The 16,235-nt window shown below is 47.2% G+C and overlaps 1 protein-coding gene across 1 annotated transcript in view; it reads right to left on the bottom strand.

Annotated features, from left to right (window-relative positions):
- The window catches only part of ANO4 (anoctamin 4), a 182,346-nt gene that overhangs the window by 14,708 nt on the left and 151,403 nt on the right, over positions 1-16,235 (bottom strand). The window contains exons 20-22 of the mRNA XM_066589846.1: positions 6,465-6,576; positions 4,004-4,061; positions 1,243-1,340 (exon numbers count right to left, since the gene is read on the bottom strand). Of these exons, the coding sequence (XP_066445943.1) occupies positions 1,243-1,340; positions 4,004-4,061; positions 6,465-6,576 (268 nt within the window). The remainder of the gene's footprint in view (positions 1-1,242; positions 1,341-4,003; positions 4,062-6,464; positions 6,577-16,235) is intronic.

The raw sequence follows: 16,235 nt of genomic DNA, 5'->3' as shown, positions 1-16,235 counted from the left end.
GTAACAAGGGCTCTTTAAAGTTGTATTTGACAGTCCTGAATCTATAAGTGTAGGCTAATCCCATAGGAAATCTAGATTCAATCTTTAGCAAGGATTGGTCTCCTTTTAGGAAGTTTTTCTTCAGCTTTTTTCAAAGCTTCATCCACTTTAAAGGCCCTAGTCCCCTAGAGGTGCATACAGGACCTCCCCCTGGTCAACATGGTAGTATAACTGGATGGACTTCAGCAATTTACTGCAATTTGATAAGGGCGGGATATAATTTACCAGCATGGATTTTTTATTCAAACCTCTTGCAGAGATGGTCACAAGGGCAACAGTCTTGCACATAGAATACACAGCTATCAGGCAAGTGGATATCACAGTCCTTATAGCTAAGTGCATTTATTTGAAGGTTGCTTTCCTTCCTGCCTTGTGCCACCAGAACCTGCTGAAAACATCCAACAAAAAAATACATTAATTAAGGATTTATAGATAACTTGAGTCACATGAGTACAAATACCTTTAGGTACTCCAGAATAAATAAGTATGCAATCAACTGCAGGCTGCGCTAACAGATGCAGCAGGATGTCCAGTTTAATAGTGTGAACTAGAGCAAAAGACAGGTGAAGCTTCACCTACAGCACCTTCACAGACTGAGAAGTATCTAAAGTTGCACACAAAAGCAATAGAGGATTCCTCCTCTTGCAACTCTGATTTGCCAAGGAAAATATTATCCTGATACAAAGACAGAAACTACTGGAGACTCTGCCTCCGTATGGTATCTTGAATGACGCTAAGACGGACTGCCTAAAGAGAGGGAAAAAAACGTGCATGAGTGCAAGAAGCTAATCACCCAAGAGCAGGCTGCAAGCAGCAGCTTAACCTGCTGTGAACCCAGAATAGGGTTAATGCAACACCCTTGTGCATCTCTCAGCACAATATAGAGGTCCAGCATAGTAAATTTTAATTAGAAAAATAGGAGCAAGCAACCAGCCAATAAACCACCTGTCCTATTACACACAAGACAGAAAAAGACACAGGGTGGTGGTGTTGGAGGGAGGGGGTTTGGGGCTAGGTATCCTTATAGGGTCAGGGGGCTCTAGTTAGTTAGAGCTTATTTTGATTCATTAAAAATTCCATCTGCTCTAATAGTACACAGTGGCAAAATTAACCCTTCGGTTGTGCTGCTGTGGGAAGTAAGGAAGTAGGGAAGTATATTTGTTTGTTTGTATACAATGTTTCCAGATGTTAACAGTGACTTACGGGTAACCAAGCTCCATGAAGTTATTCCATGTTTGCTTCAATACCATTATTATGCCCATCTGCATGCATAAGTCAATAAGGCATCCACTGGGATGGCACTGTAAATGAATGAGAAACATATACCACTTCAAATAATATAAACACATAAAGTGAGGCTCTGGCTTGGAGCTATTTTCAAGAATATATTATGGAACTAATTAAACCGCAGTTTACCATATTCAAATTTTTATTGGAATTGTCCTGTATACAAGGAGTACTCCCAGGATTTGCTATGCAGCACCTGCCAATTCCTATATTTTTCTCATAGGTGTGGCAGGTCTCATAGGCTACCTTAGCTAATAACAGCAGAACATACAGGTGGAGATGCTTCTATGGTGATCTCAGGTAGTGGTAAGGATTATACCTGCTTCCCTGGTGGTCTAGGGTAGTGAAGTATTAGGCAGCAGAAATCTGTGGCTATTCTGGATCCGCATGTGGATTTAGTTCTGTCAATGGCCTAAATCCATGCGTGGAATTTCGACCTGTTTCTGCACGAATTAGCGACATGTCGTGATGGCAAGCTGCGCAGAAATCCACTTTTAGATCCGCAGCAAAAACCGTAGCAGAATAGCAGCGGATTTCTGACTCGGGTTTACAGGCAGATAATTTTGTAATGGATCAATATGAACACAGCCTTAAACTGCTGGGTTGGGGGTTTAGCATAGTGGAGAGGTGAAGGCATACTTTACTGATGGACTAGAGAAGGTGAGGGGTTAATGCACCATCTCCTGGTGGTCTAGGGTAGTGGAGGAGTTGATATCTTGTGTCCAGTGGTTTGCTCAACTTAATGGGCCCTTTTGTCTTGTCTTTCTTACATGAAACCGAATGTATTGTGCTATTACATTCAACTTCCCGCATTGATTATATAGAATAGGGAAGAGTTTCATAAACCGTCTGCCCGATTATAATGGCAGTAGGCAGGGGGGTTTGTGCAGCCACTCCCCTCTCGCTATGGATTACAAGACAAACAGTTTTAGCAATTTGTGTTTAGCAATTTTAGCAAGTATGTGTTATAGTCTTAAAATTATGATATATAAAGTGAGCATCCTCTCAACCTCTATCCTATGCTTTCCTCAGAGAGGGTAACATGCTTCCCCTGTAGTCTAGGGCAGTGGAGTGGTTAATGTAGTGGAGAGGTAATTGCACAATTCACTGGTGGTCTAGGGTATTGGAGAGGTTACTGTCTGTGTCCCTGGTGGTCTAGGCTAGTTAACTAATACCTTGTGGACAGAGGTTTACCCACCAGGCTCTTGTGATATTTCTGTTTGTCCTGTTTCTTTGGGTGAAGTCACACGAACGTATATCGGCTCGGTTTTTACGCCGAGCCGATATACGTTGTCCTCGTGTGCAGGGGGGGAGGATGGAAGAGCCAGGAGCAGGAACTGAGCTCCCGCCCCCCTCTCTGCCTCCTCTCCGCGCCTCTGCACTATTTGCAATGGGGAGAGGTGGGACGGTGGCGGGGGCTAATTCTCGAAACTTAGCCCCGCCCCGCCTCTTCTTATTGCAAATAGTGCAGAGGGGCGGAGAGGGGGACGGGAGCTCAGTTCCTTCTCCTGGCTCTTCCATCCTCCCCCCCCTGCACACGAGGACAACGTATATCGGCTCGGAGTAAAAACCGAGCCGATATACGTTCGTGTGACTTCACCCTTTTACAGGAAGCTGAACCTGATGCTCTCACCACATTTAACTTCTCCTTCCTGCACTGATCATACAAAACAGTAGACTGCTTTAAGAGCAATCTGCCCAATTAGTAAAGAGAATCTGTCACCGTCCATGAGCACCATAAACTAAATTGGCCTGGGGAAAGGATTTTTATACTTATCCACCTTACACCCCCACTGTGTCCCCCGAAAGTCAGCACACAGACCTTGCATTCTTGTCATCGGACTCAAAGCTGCAGACTGTTTGTGCATGCTCCCATTGATTGACTACACACCAACTTTCGGGGTTGACAGCACAGACAACAGGAGGCGGGTAAGTATGAAAGAAACCTCCATGGGCTCCTTGGAACCTGCCATGTGAACTCCGTAACGTAGACTATGATGCTTATAGCCAGTGACAGGTTCCCTTTAATGAAGTAGGCAGGGGTCTGGTACAGCCATTTCCCTCTAACTTCAGATTATGGAGCAGTGTATTTAGCAACCTTTTTTTTTCTTGCATAAAAGTGTATATCATAGTCCGAAAAATACAATATGTATGTCAAAGCTTAGCATCTCCTCTATCTAGAGATGAGCGAGCGTACTCGCTAAGACAAACTACTTGAGAGAGTAGTGCCTTATGCGAGTACCTGCCCACTCGTCTCAAAAGATTCGGGTGTCGGCAGGGGGCGGGGAGCGGCGTGGGAGAGCGAGGAGGAATGGGGGGAGATCTCTCTCACTCTCTCTCCCCGGCTCCTCCCTGCTCACTCCAGCAACTCACCGCTCTCCCCCGCCGACACCCGAATCTTTAGAGACGAGCAGGCAGGTACTCACATAAGGCACTATTCGCTTGAGTAGTTTGCCTTAGCGAGTACGCTTGCTCATCTCTACCTCTATCCTATGGTATCCTCAAATAAGGTTTCATTGGTAACCTGACATTTGCGCTTTCTTTATATACTCTTCAAAGTGGTTTCAAATTGCACTTTAATATCTTACATTTTACTGGTTTGTGCAAATTAAAAAGGTTTATTATAAAGCTATATGCAATATTTTATCAAAAGCTGGAACATGATGTGTACACTAACCTCTTCCAGGCGCCATCTGTTTATAAGTCTTAAATATGCCCCCGGTCTTCCGGTAAACCTTCAATCACAAAGAGTTTCAATGTATATGTGAATCACACAGTAAGATTAGTTTAGAGATAAACCTAAAATAATGGATCTATCTCTAGTTCTGATGAATAGCTGAACCCACTAGGGTTAAACCTGGCAAAATGTGCTGGATTTAGATATCAGTGAACAGTTTTATAGACTGTAATGGCTGTTATGGATGCCTGCCATAACTAAGCAGTACCCAAACAACAAATGCCAATTTAATTAAAACGAGGCCCGCTTAAATAATAAAAGAGCATTACATAACTGTTGGGACGGGAGAGAGACTAACAAAAAAATGTATTATCAGAATTTAGAGGCTACATACAGGGATGAACCCAACCTGGGGAGAGAAAAAAGTTGCACATAGGTTTCAGGAAAGTAGCCCGAGCCCAAAAATAATTTCTACCTACATGAAGATAGAAATGGAAGCAATCAGTAAATTTAGTTTTGCTATCTAGATACAATTAACAGGTCTGATTTAAAATATATTTTTTAATTTATAGAGTTTAATTTTACGTAAAATATTTTCAAGTATTTTGATTTTCTTTAACTTGTAACAATCTTGTATAACATCACATCCTACAGTATATGGCATTCACATTTAGGTTACATTCAGAATTTCACTTGTTCTGCTATTGGCATTCCTGTCACAGCTCACATTGCTGGTTCATGGACAGTAGAGGGCAGGCTATGGTGTGCTGCAGTGTGACAGATAACACCAGCCGCTGTACGCTACTCTGATGCAATGAACTGTGAAGATGGTTTACATCAAGAGCCCACTTAAAGGGTTTATTCAAGTTTATTCTAGTGTGTAAAGTTTAATATACAGAAATACAGAGAAAGAGATCAGTGCACACTCCAACTGGAGCAAATTTAGCATTTTTTTTCCGGTAAGTATTTATTGTTTTAAACAATTTTTGCTCTTCACAAACACAAAACTTTAACCCTCCACCCCTGTCCCAAACCTTGAGACAGACAAATCTTAATAAAAACAATAATATATTGGACTCCTAGTGTAATCATAGAGCATACAGACAAAATATGGCCAGTTTCACATCTGCGTTGGAACCTCCGGTCGGAGGTTCCATCACAGATCCGGCTCAAAATAGCAGAAGAAGCCCATGCAAATAAGGAAGATGGAATAATACCTCTGCAGTGCCACCTATTGGATAGCAGTATTCCTGCAAATCAATGTCCAACGTTTTATACAGGTCTTTGCAACAATGATTGGAAATTGAAAACCAAGCTAGAATCCATACACAGACAGCTGTTTCTGGGGTTTTGCCCCTCATCAGTGCACAGTAGGGTCCTGGCTTGGCTAGTGAGAGACCTATGACGTACGTCGGGAGGGGTATCATTATTCCTGAAGGAGAGCACCTAGAAAGTAAGTGAGAAGACTTATAAGGCCATATATGCTCCTCTGAGAAATATATGCAAATAAGGAAGATGGAACAATACCTCTGCAGCGCCACCTATTGGATAGCAGGATTCTTGCAAATCAATGACCGACCCTTTATGCAGGTCTTTGCAACAATGATTGGGAATTGAAATTCCATCCAGAATCCATACACAGACAGCTGTTTTGGGGTGTTTGCCCCTCAGCAGTGTGTAGTAAGATTCTGGCTTGGCTTATGAGAGGTCTATGACATAGGTTGGGAGGGGTATTATCAAAGACCTGTAAAAGTCTCGGGCATTGATTTGCAGGAATGCTGCCATCCAATAGGTAGTGCTGACGAGATATTGTTCCATCTTTCTTATTTGCATATATTTCCCAGAGGAGCATGCATGGCCTTATAAGTCTCCTCACTCATATTCTAGGTGCTCTTCTTAAGGAGTGATAATAGCCCTCCCGACCCAGTTACGCAGAGCAGGGGTGCAGAGGAAATTGTAGTGTGACAACAGACTAACCCATGCTGATCTCAGATAGGGCAGCAGAAACGTAATGTCAGGTTCTCTTTAAAGAACAATTAAGTCAGCTACAGCCAGCCAGAAAATGGCAAAATAAATAATTATGCAGGAGTCATTTACATCTACGAATACACAATTGTGTTACAGATTTTGTGTCATACAATTCATAGATCGATGGTCTAAACATTATGTTAAAAACAAGATTTCCCTATTGACTGATCCGTCTACCCCAGACATGCAGTCCTGAACCTAACATTGACTATGTGACACATGCAGTAGACACAGATCAAATTGGAAAACCCAATGAAATATTTATGAAGTCTGAACCTGAGTCCCAGCCATCCAACTACTAGTATAATTTTGACAATAACCGCACACATGTCTCACAGGATGATATAGATATAAAATGCTATTGGGCTATTGTTCCTCAAAGCGTAAAATGTTCTCTTTATTAGAAGGTCAGATTTTTAAAGAATGCACTTACCTCCCAAGAAAGAATGCTATGTAAAAGGTCGAACTGTTCAGATTGACAAACTGAAAAAGAAACATTTTCAAAGTGAAGCTGTTGTCCCACTCTGATTCAGTACGTGGCTGTTCTGTGGGTAGAAACATGCACAACTGTAGATTTTGAAAGCATATTTTAAACTCAAACACAGAATCTGTTGATCCAGAAAATATATGACGAATATTACTCATTATTTTATTATAGCAATTCATTACACAGCTACTACTATCATAAGAAATAGAGATGAGCGAGTATACTCGCTAAGGCACATTACTCGAGTGAGTAGTGCCTTAGCCGAGTATCTCCCCGCTCGTCTCTAAAGATTCGGGGGCTGGCGGGGGGCGGGGAGTGGGGAGGAACGGAGGGGAGATCTCCCTCTCTCTCTCTCCTGCCCGCTCTCCGCCGCAACTCACCTGTCATCCGCGCCGGCCCCCGAATCTTTAGAGACGAGCGGGGAGATACTCGGCTAAGGCACTACTCACTCGAGTAATGTGCCTTACCTAGTATACTCGCTCATCTCTAATAAGAAACCTTTAGGCTATGTCCACAGGGGCAGATTTGCTGCATAGAATCTATTAAGATTTTCTGCAGCAAATCAGCAGGGAATCCCACTAATACTGAGTCTTGCCTACAGCCTCCCCAAACTCTGCTGGCCTCCATAGATGTCAGCGCATATTTTTAAATTTTTCCTGCTTTTAGTTTGTGCATTGGTACATGCAGATTTTGTTGTGGATCTCAGGGTAATCCACAAAATAATCCACAGCAATTTGGATTTGTTGTGGATTACGACTTTTCCGTTGAACTCAATGGGGAAAATCGGTGATCAATCTGCATAAAAAATTGTCATTCTGTGGATTTTCACACTACAAAGTTTGTCTGCAGCATGTGGATAACATTGCTTGAAATCTCCTACACTTTGCTGTTAATTAAACATGTATATGCTATATGCAAACCTATCCTAAAACATTGATTTAACTTTCACGATACATACGAAAACCAGATTGACACTGTCAAATCTTTTCCTTTGGGTTTCTCTTGCTTTTTGACAGCCAGAATATTGTATTATACTGCAATATTCTTTACAGGAAGGATTGAAACCTAATGGATTAATTGTCAGCAAATGGAATCAATTACTGAAAGAGTGAAGCGGATCTCGTAGGGCTTCTGGTAAATGGAATCAACGGCACAAGGGGGAACAGAGTGTACAGGCTCCTATAAACGGTCAAATTAAGGTTCAAAGCATGAGTCAAAGACTTAAAGCCAAGGACAGAACATGTGTTGTCCTGTCAGATGAGGAAAGCTGAGCTGAAAGCTGTAATACTGTACAACCATATGGTTTATACATTGTACATCTGGTGGTGGCTACTCCCATGACACATTTTTCCACTTCAGGAAATAGTCAGTTAGATGTTAAAAAGAGATGAGCGAACGTGTTCTTCCGAGCTTGATATTCGTGCGAATATTAGGGTGTTCGTGATGTTCGTTATTCGTAACGAACACCATGCGGTGTTCGGGTTACTTTCACTTCCTTCCCTGAGACGTTAGCGCGCTTTTCTGGCCAATTGAAAGACAGGGAAGGCATTACAACTTCCCCCTGTGACGTTCAAGCCCTATACCACCCCCCTGCAGTGAGTGGCTGGGAAGATCAGGTGTCCGCCGAATATAAAAGTCGGCCCCTCCCGCGGCTCGCCTCAGATGCCGTGTGAGTTAGATGAGGGACAGTGCTGTTTGTACCGGAGCTGCTGTAGGGAAAGAATTGGTAGTTAGTGTAGGCTTCAAGACCCCCCAAAGGTCCTTATTAGGGCCACTGATAGCTGTGTGTTGGCTGCTGTTAGCAGTGGCAATTTTTTTTTTCTCAAAATCGCCTCTGCAGAGCGTTGCACCCGGCATTAGGGACAGAAGTGCTGCATAGGCAGGGAGAGTGTTAGGAGTGAGTGTAGCCTTCAAGAACCTCAACGGTCCTTTCTAGGGCCATATTTAACCGTGTGCAGTACTGTCCAGGCTGCTGTTAGCTGTGCTGCATTTTTTTTTACTTCTCAAAATCGCCTCTGCAGAGCATTGCACCCTCCATTGATACTGCAGGGAAAGAATTGTGTAGGCAGGGCCACAACACAGTTATTATTCATTGAATATACGCAGTGCGGCCTTTTGGTGGAAAAAAACTGAAAATAATTGTATTTGTCCTGCCTCTGTCCGTCCTAAGGGCGGTGGACACGTGTCGGCTGCGTGTGCAACCTTTAAAAATCAGACGCACCCAGCTACGGTTTACTGCTGGCTTCGCCATTTGCTTTCCTTAATTGGGAAAAAAAATACCTGCTCTGCCAGAGTTAATAACTCTGCTACCCTCACGTTCTGTGACACATTAGCAGGAAAACAGCACAGTTATTAAACTTAGATTATACATTCACTAGAGGCAGTGGGGCCTTTTGTTTTCAAAAAAGGGAAAAAATTATATTTGGCCTGCAGTCTTGCGCCAATTTATTAGCTGCCTGTGAAATCAAATCACTGGTAATACAGCATGCTGAGGGGTAGGGGTAGGCCTAGAGGAGGTGGACGCGGCCGAGGACGCGGAGGGCCAAGTCAGGGTGTGGGCACAGGCCGAGCTCCTGATCCAGGTGTGTCGCAGCCGACTGCTGCGCGATTAGGAGAGAGGCACGTTTCTGGCGTCCCCACATTCATCGCCCAATTAATGGGTCCACGCGGGAGACGGTTATTAGAAAATGAGCAGTGTGAGCAGATCCTGTCCTGGATGGCAGAAAGTGCTTCGAGCAACCTATCGTCAACCCGCAGTACTGCGCCGTCCACTGCTGCAAATCCGAATCCTCTGTCTGCTGCTCCTCCTTCCTCCCAGCCTCCTCACTCCACTACAATGACACCTGCTCAGGAGCGGGAACACTCCCAGGAACTGTTCTCGGGCCCCTGCTTAGATTGGGCAGCAGCGGTTCCTCTCCCACCAGAGGAGTTTATCGTCACTGATGCCCAACCATTCGAAAGTTCCCGGGGTCCGGGGGAAGAGGCTGGGGACTTCCGCCAACTGTCTCAACAACTTTCTGTGGGTGAGGAGAACGATGACGATCAGACACAGTTGTCTTGCAGTGAGGTAGTAGTAAGGGCAGTAAGTCCGAGGGAGCAGCGCACAGAGGATTCGGAGGAAGAGCAGCAGGACGATGAGGTGACTGACCCCACCTGGTGTGCAACGCTTACTCAGGAGGACAGGTCTTCAGAGGGGGAGTCAAGGGCATCAGCAGGGCAGGTTGCAAGAGGCAGTGCGGTGGCCAGGGGTAGAGGCAGGGCCAGACCGAATAATCCACCAAGTGTTTCCCAAAGCGCCCCCTCGCGCCATGCCACCCTGCAGAGGCCGAGGTGCTCTAAGGTCTGGCAGTTTTTCACAGAGACGCCTGACGACCGACGAACAGTGGTGTGCAACCTTTGTCGCGCAAAGCTCAGCCGGGGAGCCAACACCAACAGCCTCACCACCACCACCATGCGCAGACATATGATGGCCAAGCACCCCACAAGGTGGAACGAAGGCCGTTCAGCGCCTCCGGTTTGCACCCCTGCCTCTCCCCCTGTGCCCCAACCTGCCACTGAGATGCAACCCCCCTCTCAGGACACAGGCACTACCGTCTCCTGGCCTGCACCCACACCCTCACCTCCGCTGTCCTCGGCCCCATCCAGCAGTGTAGTTCAGCGCACCGTCCAGCCGTCGCTTGCGCAACTGTTGGAGCGCAAGCGCAAGTACGCCGCCACGCACCCGCACGCTCAAACGTTAACCGTCCGCATAGCAAAAGTCATCAGCCTTGAGATGCTGCCGTATAGGGTTGTGGAAACGGAGTCCTTCAAAAGTATCATGGAGGCGGCGGCCCCGCGCTACTCAGTTCCCAGTCGCCACTACTTTTCCCGATGTGCCGTCCCAGCCCTGCACGACCACGTCTCCCGCAACATTGTACGCGCCCTCACCAACGCGGTTACTGCCACGGTCCACTTAACTACAGACACGTGGACAAGCACAGGCGGGCAGGGCCACTACATCTCCCTGACGGCACATTGGGTGAATTTAGTGGAGGCTGGGACAGAGTCAGAGCCTGGGACCGCTCACGTCCTACCCACCCCCAGAATTGCGGGCCCCAGCTCGGTGGTGGTATCTGCGGAGGTGTATGCTTCCTCCACTAAAGCACCCTCCTCCTCCTCCTCCTCTGTCTCGCAATCAAGATGTGTTAGCAGCAGCATGTCGCCAGCAGTCGGTGTCGCGCGGTGTGGCAGCACAGCGGTGGGCAAGCGTCAGCAGGCCGTGCTGAAACTACTCAGCTTAGGCGATAAGAGGCACACGGCCCACGAACTGCTGCAGGGTCTGACACAGCAGACCGACCGCTGGCTTGCGCCGCTGAGCCTCCAACCGGGCATGGTCGTGTGTGACAACGGCCGTAACCTGGTGGCGGCTCTGCAGCTCGGCAGCCTCACGCACGTGCCATGCCTGGCCCACATCTTTAATTTGGTGGTTCAGCGCTTTCTGAAAAGCTACCCACGCTTGTCAGACCTGTTCGTAAAGGCGCGCCGGCTCTGTGCACATTTTCGCAAGTCCCACACGGACGCTGCCACCCTGCGCACCCTGCAACATCACTTTAAGCTGCCAGTGCACCGACTGCTGTGCGACGTGCCCACACGGTGGAACTCTACGCTCCACATGTTGGCCAGGCTCTATGAACAGCGTAGAGCTATAGTCGAATACCAACTCCAACATGGGCGGCGCAGTGGGAGTCAGCCTCCTCAATTCCTTTCAGAAGAGTGGGCCTGGTTGGCAGACATCTGCCATGTCCTTGGTAATTTTGAGGAGTCTACCCAGGTGGTGAGCGGCGATGCTACAATCATTAGCGTCACCATTCCTCTGCTATGCATCTTGAGAAATTCCCTGCAAACCATAAAGGCAGCTGCTTTGCGCTCGGAAACGGGGGCGGGGGAAGACAGTATGCCGCTGGATAGTCAGGGCACCCTCCTGTCTATTTCTCAGCGCATACAGGAGGAGGAGGAGGAGCATGAGGAGGATGAGGAGGAGGGGGAAGAGACAGCTTGGCCCGCTGCTGACGGTACACCGGCTGATTGCCTGTCATCCTTTCAGCGTGTATGGCCTGAGGAGGAGGAGGAGGAGGATCCTGAAAGTGATCTTCCGAGTGAAGACAGCCATGTGTTGCGTACAGGTACCCTGGCACACATGGCTGACTTCATGTTAGGATGCCTTTCTCGTGACCCTCGCGTTGCACGCATTCTGGCCACGACGGATTACTGGGTGTACACACTGCTCAATCCACGGTATAAGGAGAACCTGCCCACTCTGATTCCCGAAGAGGAAAGGGGTTCGAGAGTGTTGCTATACCACAGGACCCTTGCGGACAAGCTGATGGTAAAATTCCCAGCCGACAGCGCTAGTGGCAGAAGGCGCAGTACCGAGGGCAAGGTAGCAGGAGAGGTGCGGAGATCGAGCAGCATGTACATCCCAGGCAGTGCAACAGTCTTTAAGGGCCTGGCCAGCTTTATGGCTCCCCACCAAGACTGTGTTACCGCTCCCCAGTCAAGGCTGAGTCGGCGGGAGCACTGTAAAAGGATGGTGAGGGAGTACGTAGCCGATCGCACGACCATCCTTGGTGACGCCTCTGCCCCCTACAACTACTGGGTGTCGAAGCTGGACACGTGGCCTGAACTAGCGCTGTATGCCCTGGAGGTGCTTGCTTGTCCTGCGGCTAGCGTCTTGTCGGAGAGGGTGTTTAGTGCGGCTGGGGGAATCATCACAGATAAGCGTACCCGCCTGTCAACCGACAGTGCCGACAGGCTTACACTCATCAAGATGAACAAAGGCTGGATTTTCCCAGACTTCTGTTCTCCACCAGCGGACAGCAGCGATACGTAAGCAATACGTAGGCTGCACCCGCGGATGGAAGCTACGTTCTCTCTCACCATCCAAAACGGGGACATTTCTGCTTCATCAATCTGTGTCTAATATTCCTCCTCCTCCTCCTGCTCCTCCTCCTGAAACCTCACGTAATCACGCTGAACGGGCAATTTTTCTTAGGGCCACAAGGCTCACTCAAATAATTTTTCTGAACAATTTTTATAAGTTTCAATGCGCTTAAAAGCGTTGGAACTGTAACTTGAACCAATTTTTCATTACACTGGGCTGCCTCCAGGCCTAGTTACCACTTAAGCCACATTAACCAAAGCGATTAATGGGTTTCACCTGCCCTCTTGGCTGGCCATGGCCAATTTTTCTGATGTACATTAGTACTGTTGATACAGCAATTTTTGTGGGCCCTCGCCTACAGTGTAATCAAATTAATTTTTAGCCCACCTGCATTAAGCGCGACATTACTACCTCAGCTGTGTTGGGCAATGCAATGGGATATTTCTATGTACCGCCGGTGGCTTCCTGGCACCCACCCATGCTGTGGGTCCACAGGGAATTATAAATGCATCTGTTTCCACTTATAAAGAAACCCAGTCTGACTGGGGCATGCAGTGTGGGCCGAAACCCACCTGCATTAACCCTTTCCAGTCCACTGTCTGACCTGTGAAGACATTAGGGTTTAAGGCTGTACAGCTCCGTTGTTGGTAGACGTCCGTCGGGGTTCTCTTACTGTATATTGCCAGCCTCTCTGCTGTCGGAGCCTATCCTACGTGTCAGCTCATGCAGTACTGGCTTTAGCCAGCATATAGCGCCGTTGTATAACGGCAGAAAAAGAGTAAGCCCCCTAGGAAAACCATATACAAATTGGATTGGAAAGGGTTAAGCACGACATTACTACCTCAGCTGTGTTGGGCAATGCAATGGGATATTTCTGTGTACCGCCGGTGGCTTCCTGGCACCCACCCATGCTGTAGGTGCACACGGAGTTTTTACTACATCTGTACACTTATAAAGAACCCCAGTCAGACTGGGGCATGCAGTGTGGGCCGAAGCCCACCTGCATTAAGCACGACATTACTACCTCAGCTGTGTTGGGCAATGCAATGGGATATTTCTGTGTACCGTCGGTGGGTTCCAGGGAGCCACCCATGCTGTAGGTGCACACGGAGTTTTTACTACATCTGTACACTTATAAAGAACCCCAGTCAGACTGGGGCATGCAGTGTGGGCCGAAGCCCACCTGCATTAAGCACGACATTACTACCTCAGCTGTGTTGGGCAATGCAATGGGATATTTCTGTGTACCGCCGGTGGGTTCCAGGGAGCCACCCATGCTGTGGGTCGACAGGGACTTCACAATAGGGAGTTGTACCTGCCTGTGTCTATGAATTAAAAAGCCCGGTCTGACTGGGGCATGCAGACACCTTGACAGAATGAATAGTGTGTGGCACATAGGTTCCCCATTGCTATGCCCACGTGTGCAGCTCCTGATGGCGGTGGCACAGGATTCTATTTCTCATTGCTTCTGTACAGCATTGTGGGCTGTCGCTCCGCCACTTTTAAAGAGGGTCGCTGCCTAGCCGTGCCAACCTCTGCAGTGTGTGCCTGTGGTCCCTCGTCATGGCAGACGCACTTCTAAATAGACATGAGCGTGGTGTGGCATGAGGGCAGCTGAAGGCTGCCCAGGGACACTTTGGTGTGCGCTGTGGGGGGGAGGGGGGGCGGTTGGGCAGCATGTAACCCAGGAGAAGTGTCAGTGGAGTGTCATGCAGGCAGTGATTGTGCTTTGTTGGAGGTAGTGTGGTGCTTAGCAAAGGTATGCCATGCTAATGAGGGCTTTTCAGAAGTAAAAGTTGTTGGGAGGGGGGGGGGGCCCACTCTTGCCGGTATTGTGGCTTAATAGTGGGACCTGTGAACTTGAGATGCAGCCCAACATGTAGCCCCTCGCCTGCCCTATCCGTTGCTGTGTCGTTCCCATCACTTTCTTGAATTGCCCAGATTTTCACACATGAAAACCTTAGCGAGCATCGGCGATATACAAAAATGCTCTGGTCGCCCATTGACTTCAATGGGGTTTGTTGTTCGAAACGAACCCTCGAACATCGCGGGAAGTTCGTTCCGAATAACGAACACCCGAACATTTTGGTGTTCGCTCATCTCTAATGTTAAACCCTTCTTCCTACATGGGTCCAGTTGTTGGGTGCACAAAGCCAGAGAACAACTAAAGTCCACTCAAGAGATGGAAGATTAAAAAAAAAAAAAAAAAAATGGTGACCGGAAATGGCGCATGATGCAACCTAGCTAAAACAAACATTTTTATTGTGTTCATACAATTCCATTCCAACCCTAAAGCCTGATCAACTCTGGTGTCCTACAGGGGAGTCACCCACGTAATATTTTGTTAAGAAGGATAATAATTCATTAAGGTTGGGTTCACATTAGTTTTTTGGTTTTTATTTTTCTAGTCCACCCTAAGAGCAAAAATACAAAAAAAAAAAAACCCAATCCAGTAAAATACGCACCAGATCCTATGGGACTTATCTTGTTTCAGTTTGCTTGTGTTCTGTATGGTTTCATTTTTTTTTGAGGGGGTGGGGATGAAAAAAGACTGACCTGCAGGACTTTTTTTTTCAGTGCAAAAAAAGGAAACTGAACAGAATTTACTTTTTTTTTTACTTAATACTATTATTTGTAATCTATGGAGGAATGACCCAGAAACTATTCTATTTGAATTCGTATTTTACGGATGCTTTTAATACAACTGCATAGGAGTAGTTATACAATAGACATACATTTCAAGCATAAAAAACAGATCTGTTAAAAACTGATCATAAAGGATGTCTAACTAATGCAAATTTTTTTGATGGATTAGTTTGCATCAGTTACAATGCTGTTTTCTTTGTTATCTTGTTTTGAAAAAAGCCCCAAAACATTAGGCCCCTGGTCACGGCGAATCACGCTGGCCGATGCTTCCCATAGCACTGCTATGGAAAGCACCGGCACCTGTCCACGAGTGGAGAGTCATTGCGATTCACAGCACGCGGCGGGCAATTCGCAGCATGCTGCGAATTGCCCCGATTCTCCGTGGTCAGCCTATCTATTAGATAGGGCTGACCGGCGGAGATTCGGCGGCAGCTCCAGCGGCGGAGCTTCGCCGTCGGATACCGCGTCGCCCCTGGACAGCCAGCCTTAATAACAGATAAAAGAATGCTGATTAGAGATGAGCGAACGTACTCGTTTAGGGCTATTTCTCATTCGGGCATCGCTTTTTTCGAGTAACTTCCTGATCGGGCGAAAAGATTCGGGGGGTGCCGGGGGTGAGCGGGGGGTTGCAGAGGGGAGTGGGGGGGGGGGGGGGAGAGAGAAAGCTCCCCCCTGTTCCCCACTGCTACCCCCCCCCCCCCCGCTCCACCACGCCGCCCCCGCCCACCGATGCCCCCCGAATCTTTTCGCCCGAGTAGGCAGTTACTCGAAAAAAGCGATGCTCGATCGAGTAATTGCCCTAAACGAGTACGTTCGCTCATCTCTAATGCTGATGTGAACCCAGCCTAAAAAATGGGGATTCTAAAAATGTTCAAAACGGAAGAAAGGCTTTTCATATATTTCATGTAACAAGAAATCCTTCAGTTGTTCACATTTGCTGTATAAGTGACTAAGAAGGACTGAACGATCGGCTTTTAAACTGAACGATAAGTGAACAAGCCTCGATGACTTTTATGCCTGCATAGAATCAACGACGATCGAAAGTGAATGATTATCATTCATTGTTCAGTTGTTGGCTGCGTTTAGACACAACGATTATCATTCACTTTTGCTCATTTGAACAATTTTTTGAACGCCAATCGTTCCCCCTA

The sequence above is a fragment of the Eleutherodactylus coqui genome, chromosome 2 (genome assembly GCF_035609145.1).
Source record: "Eleutherodactylus coqui strain aEleCoq1 chromosome 2, aEleCoq1.hap1, whole genome shotgun sequence".
In the NCBI taxonomy this organism is placed as follows: Eukaryota; Metazoa; Chordata; class Amphibia; order Anura; family Eleutherodactylidae; genus Eleutherodactylus; species Eleutherodactylus coqui.
This window is presented reverse-complemented; position numbering and strand designations above follow the sequence as displayed.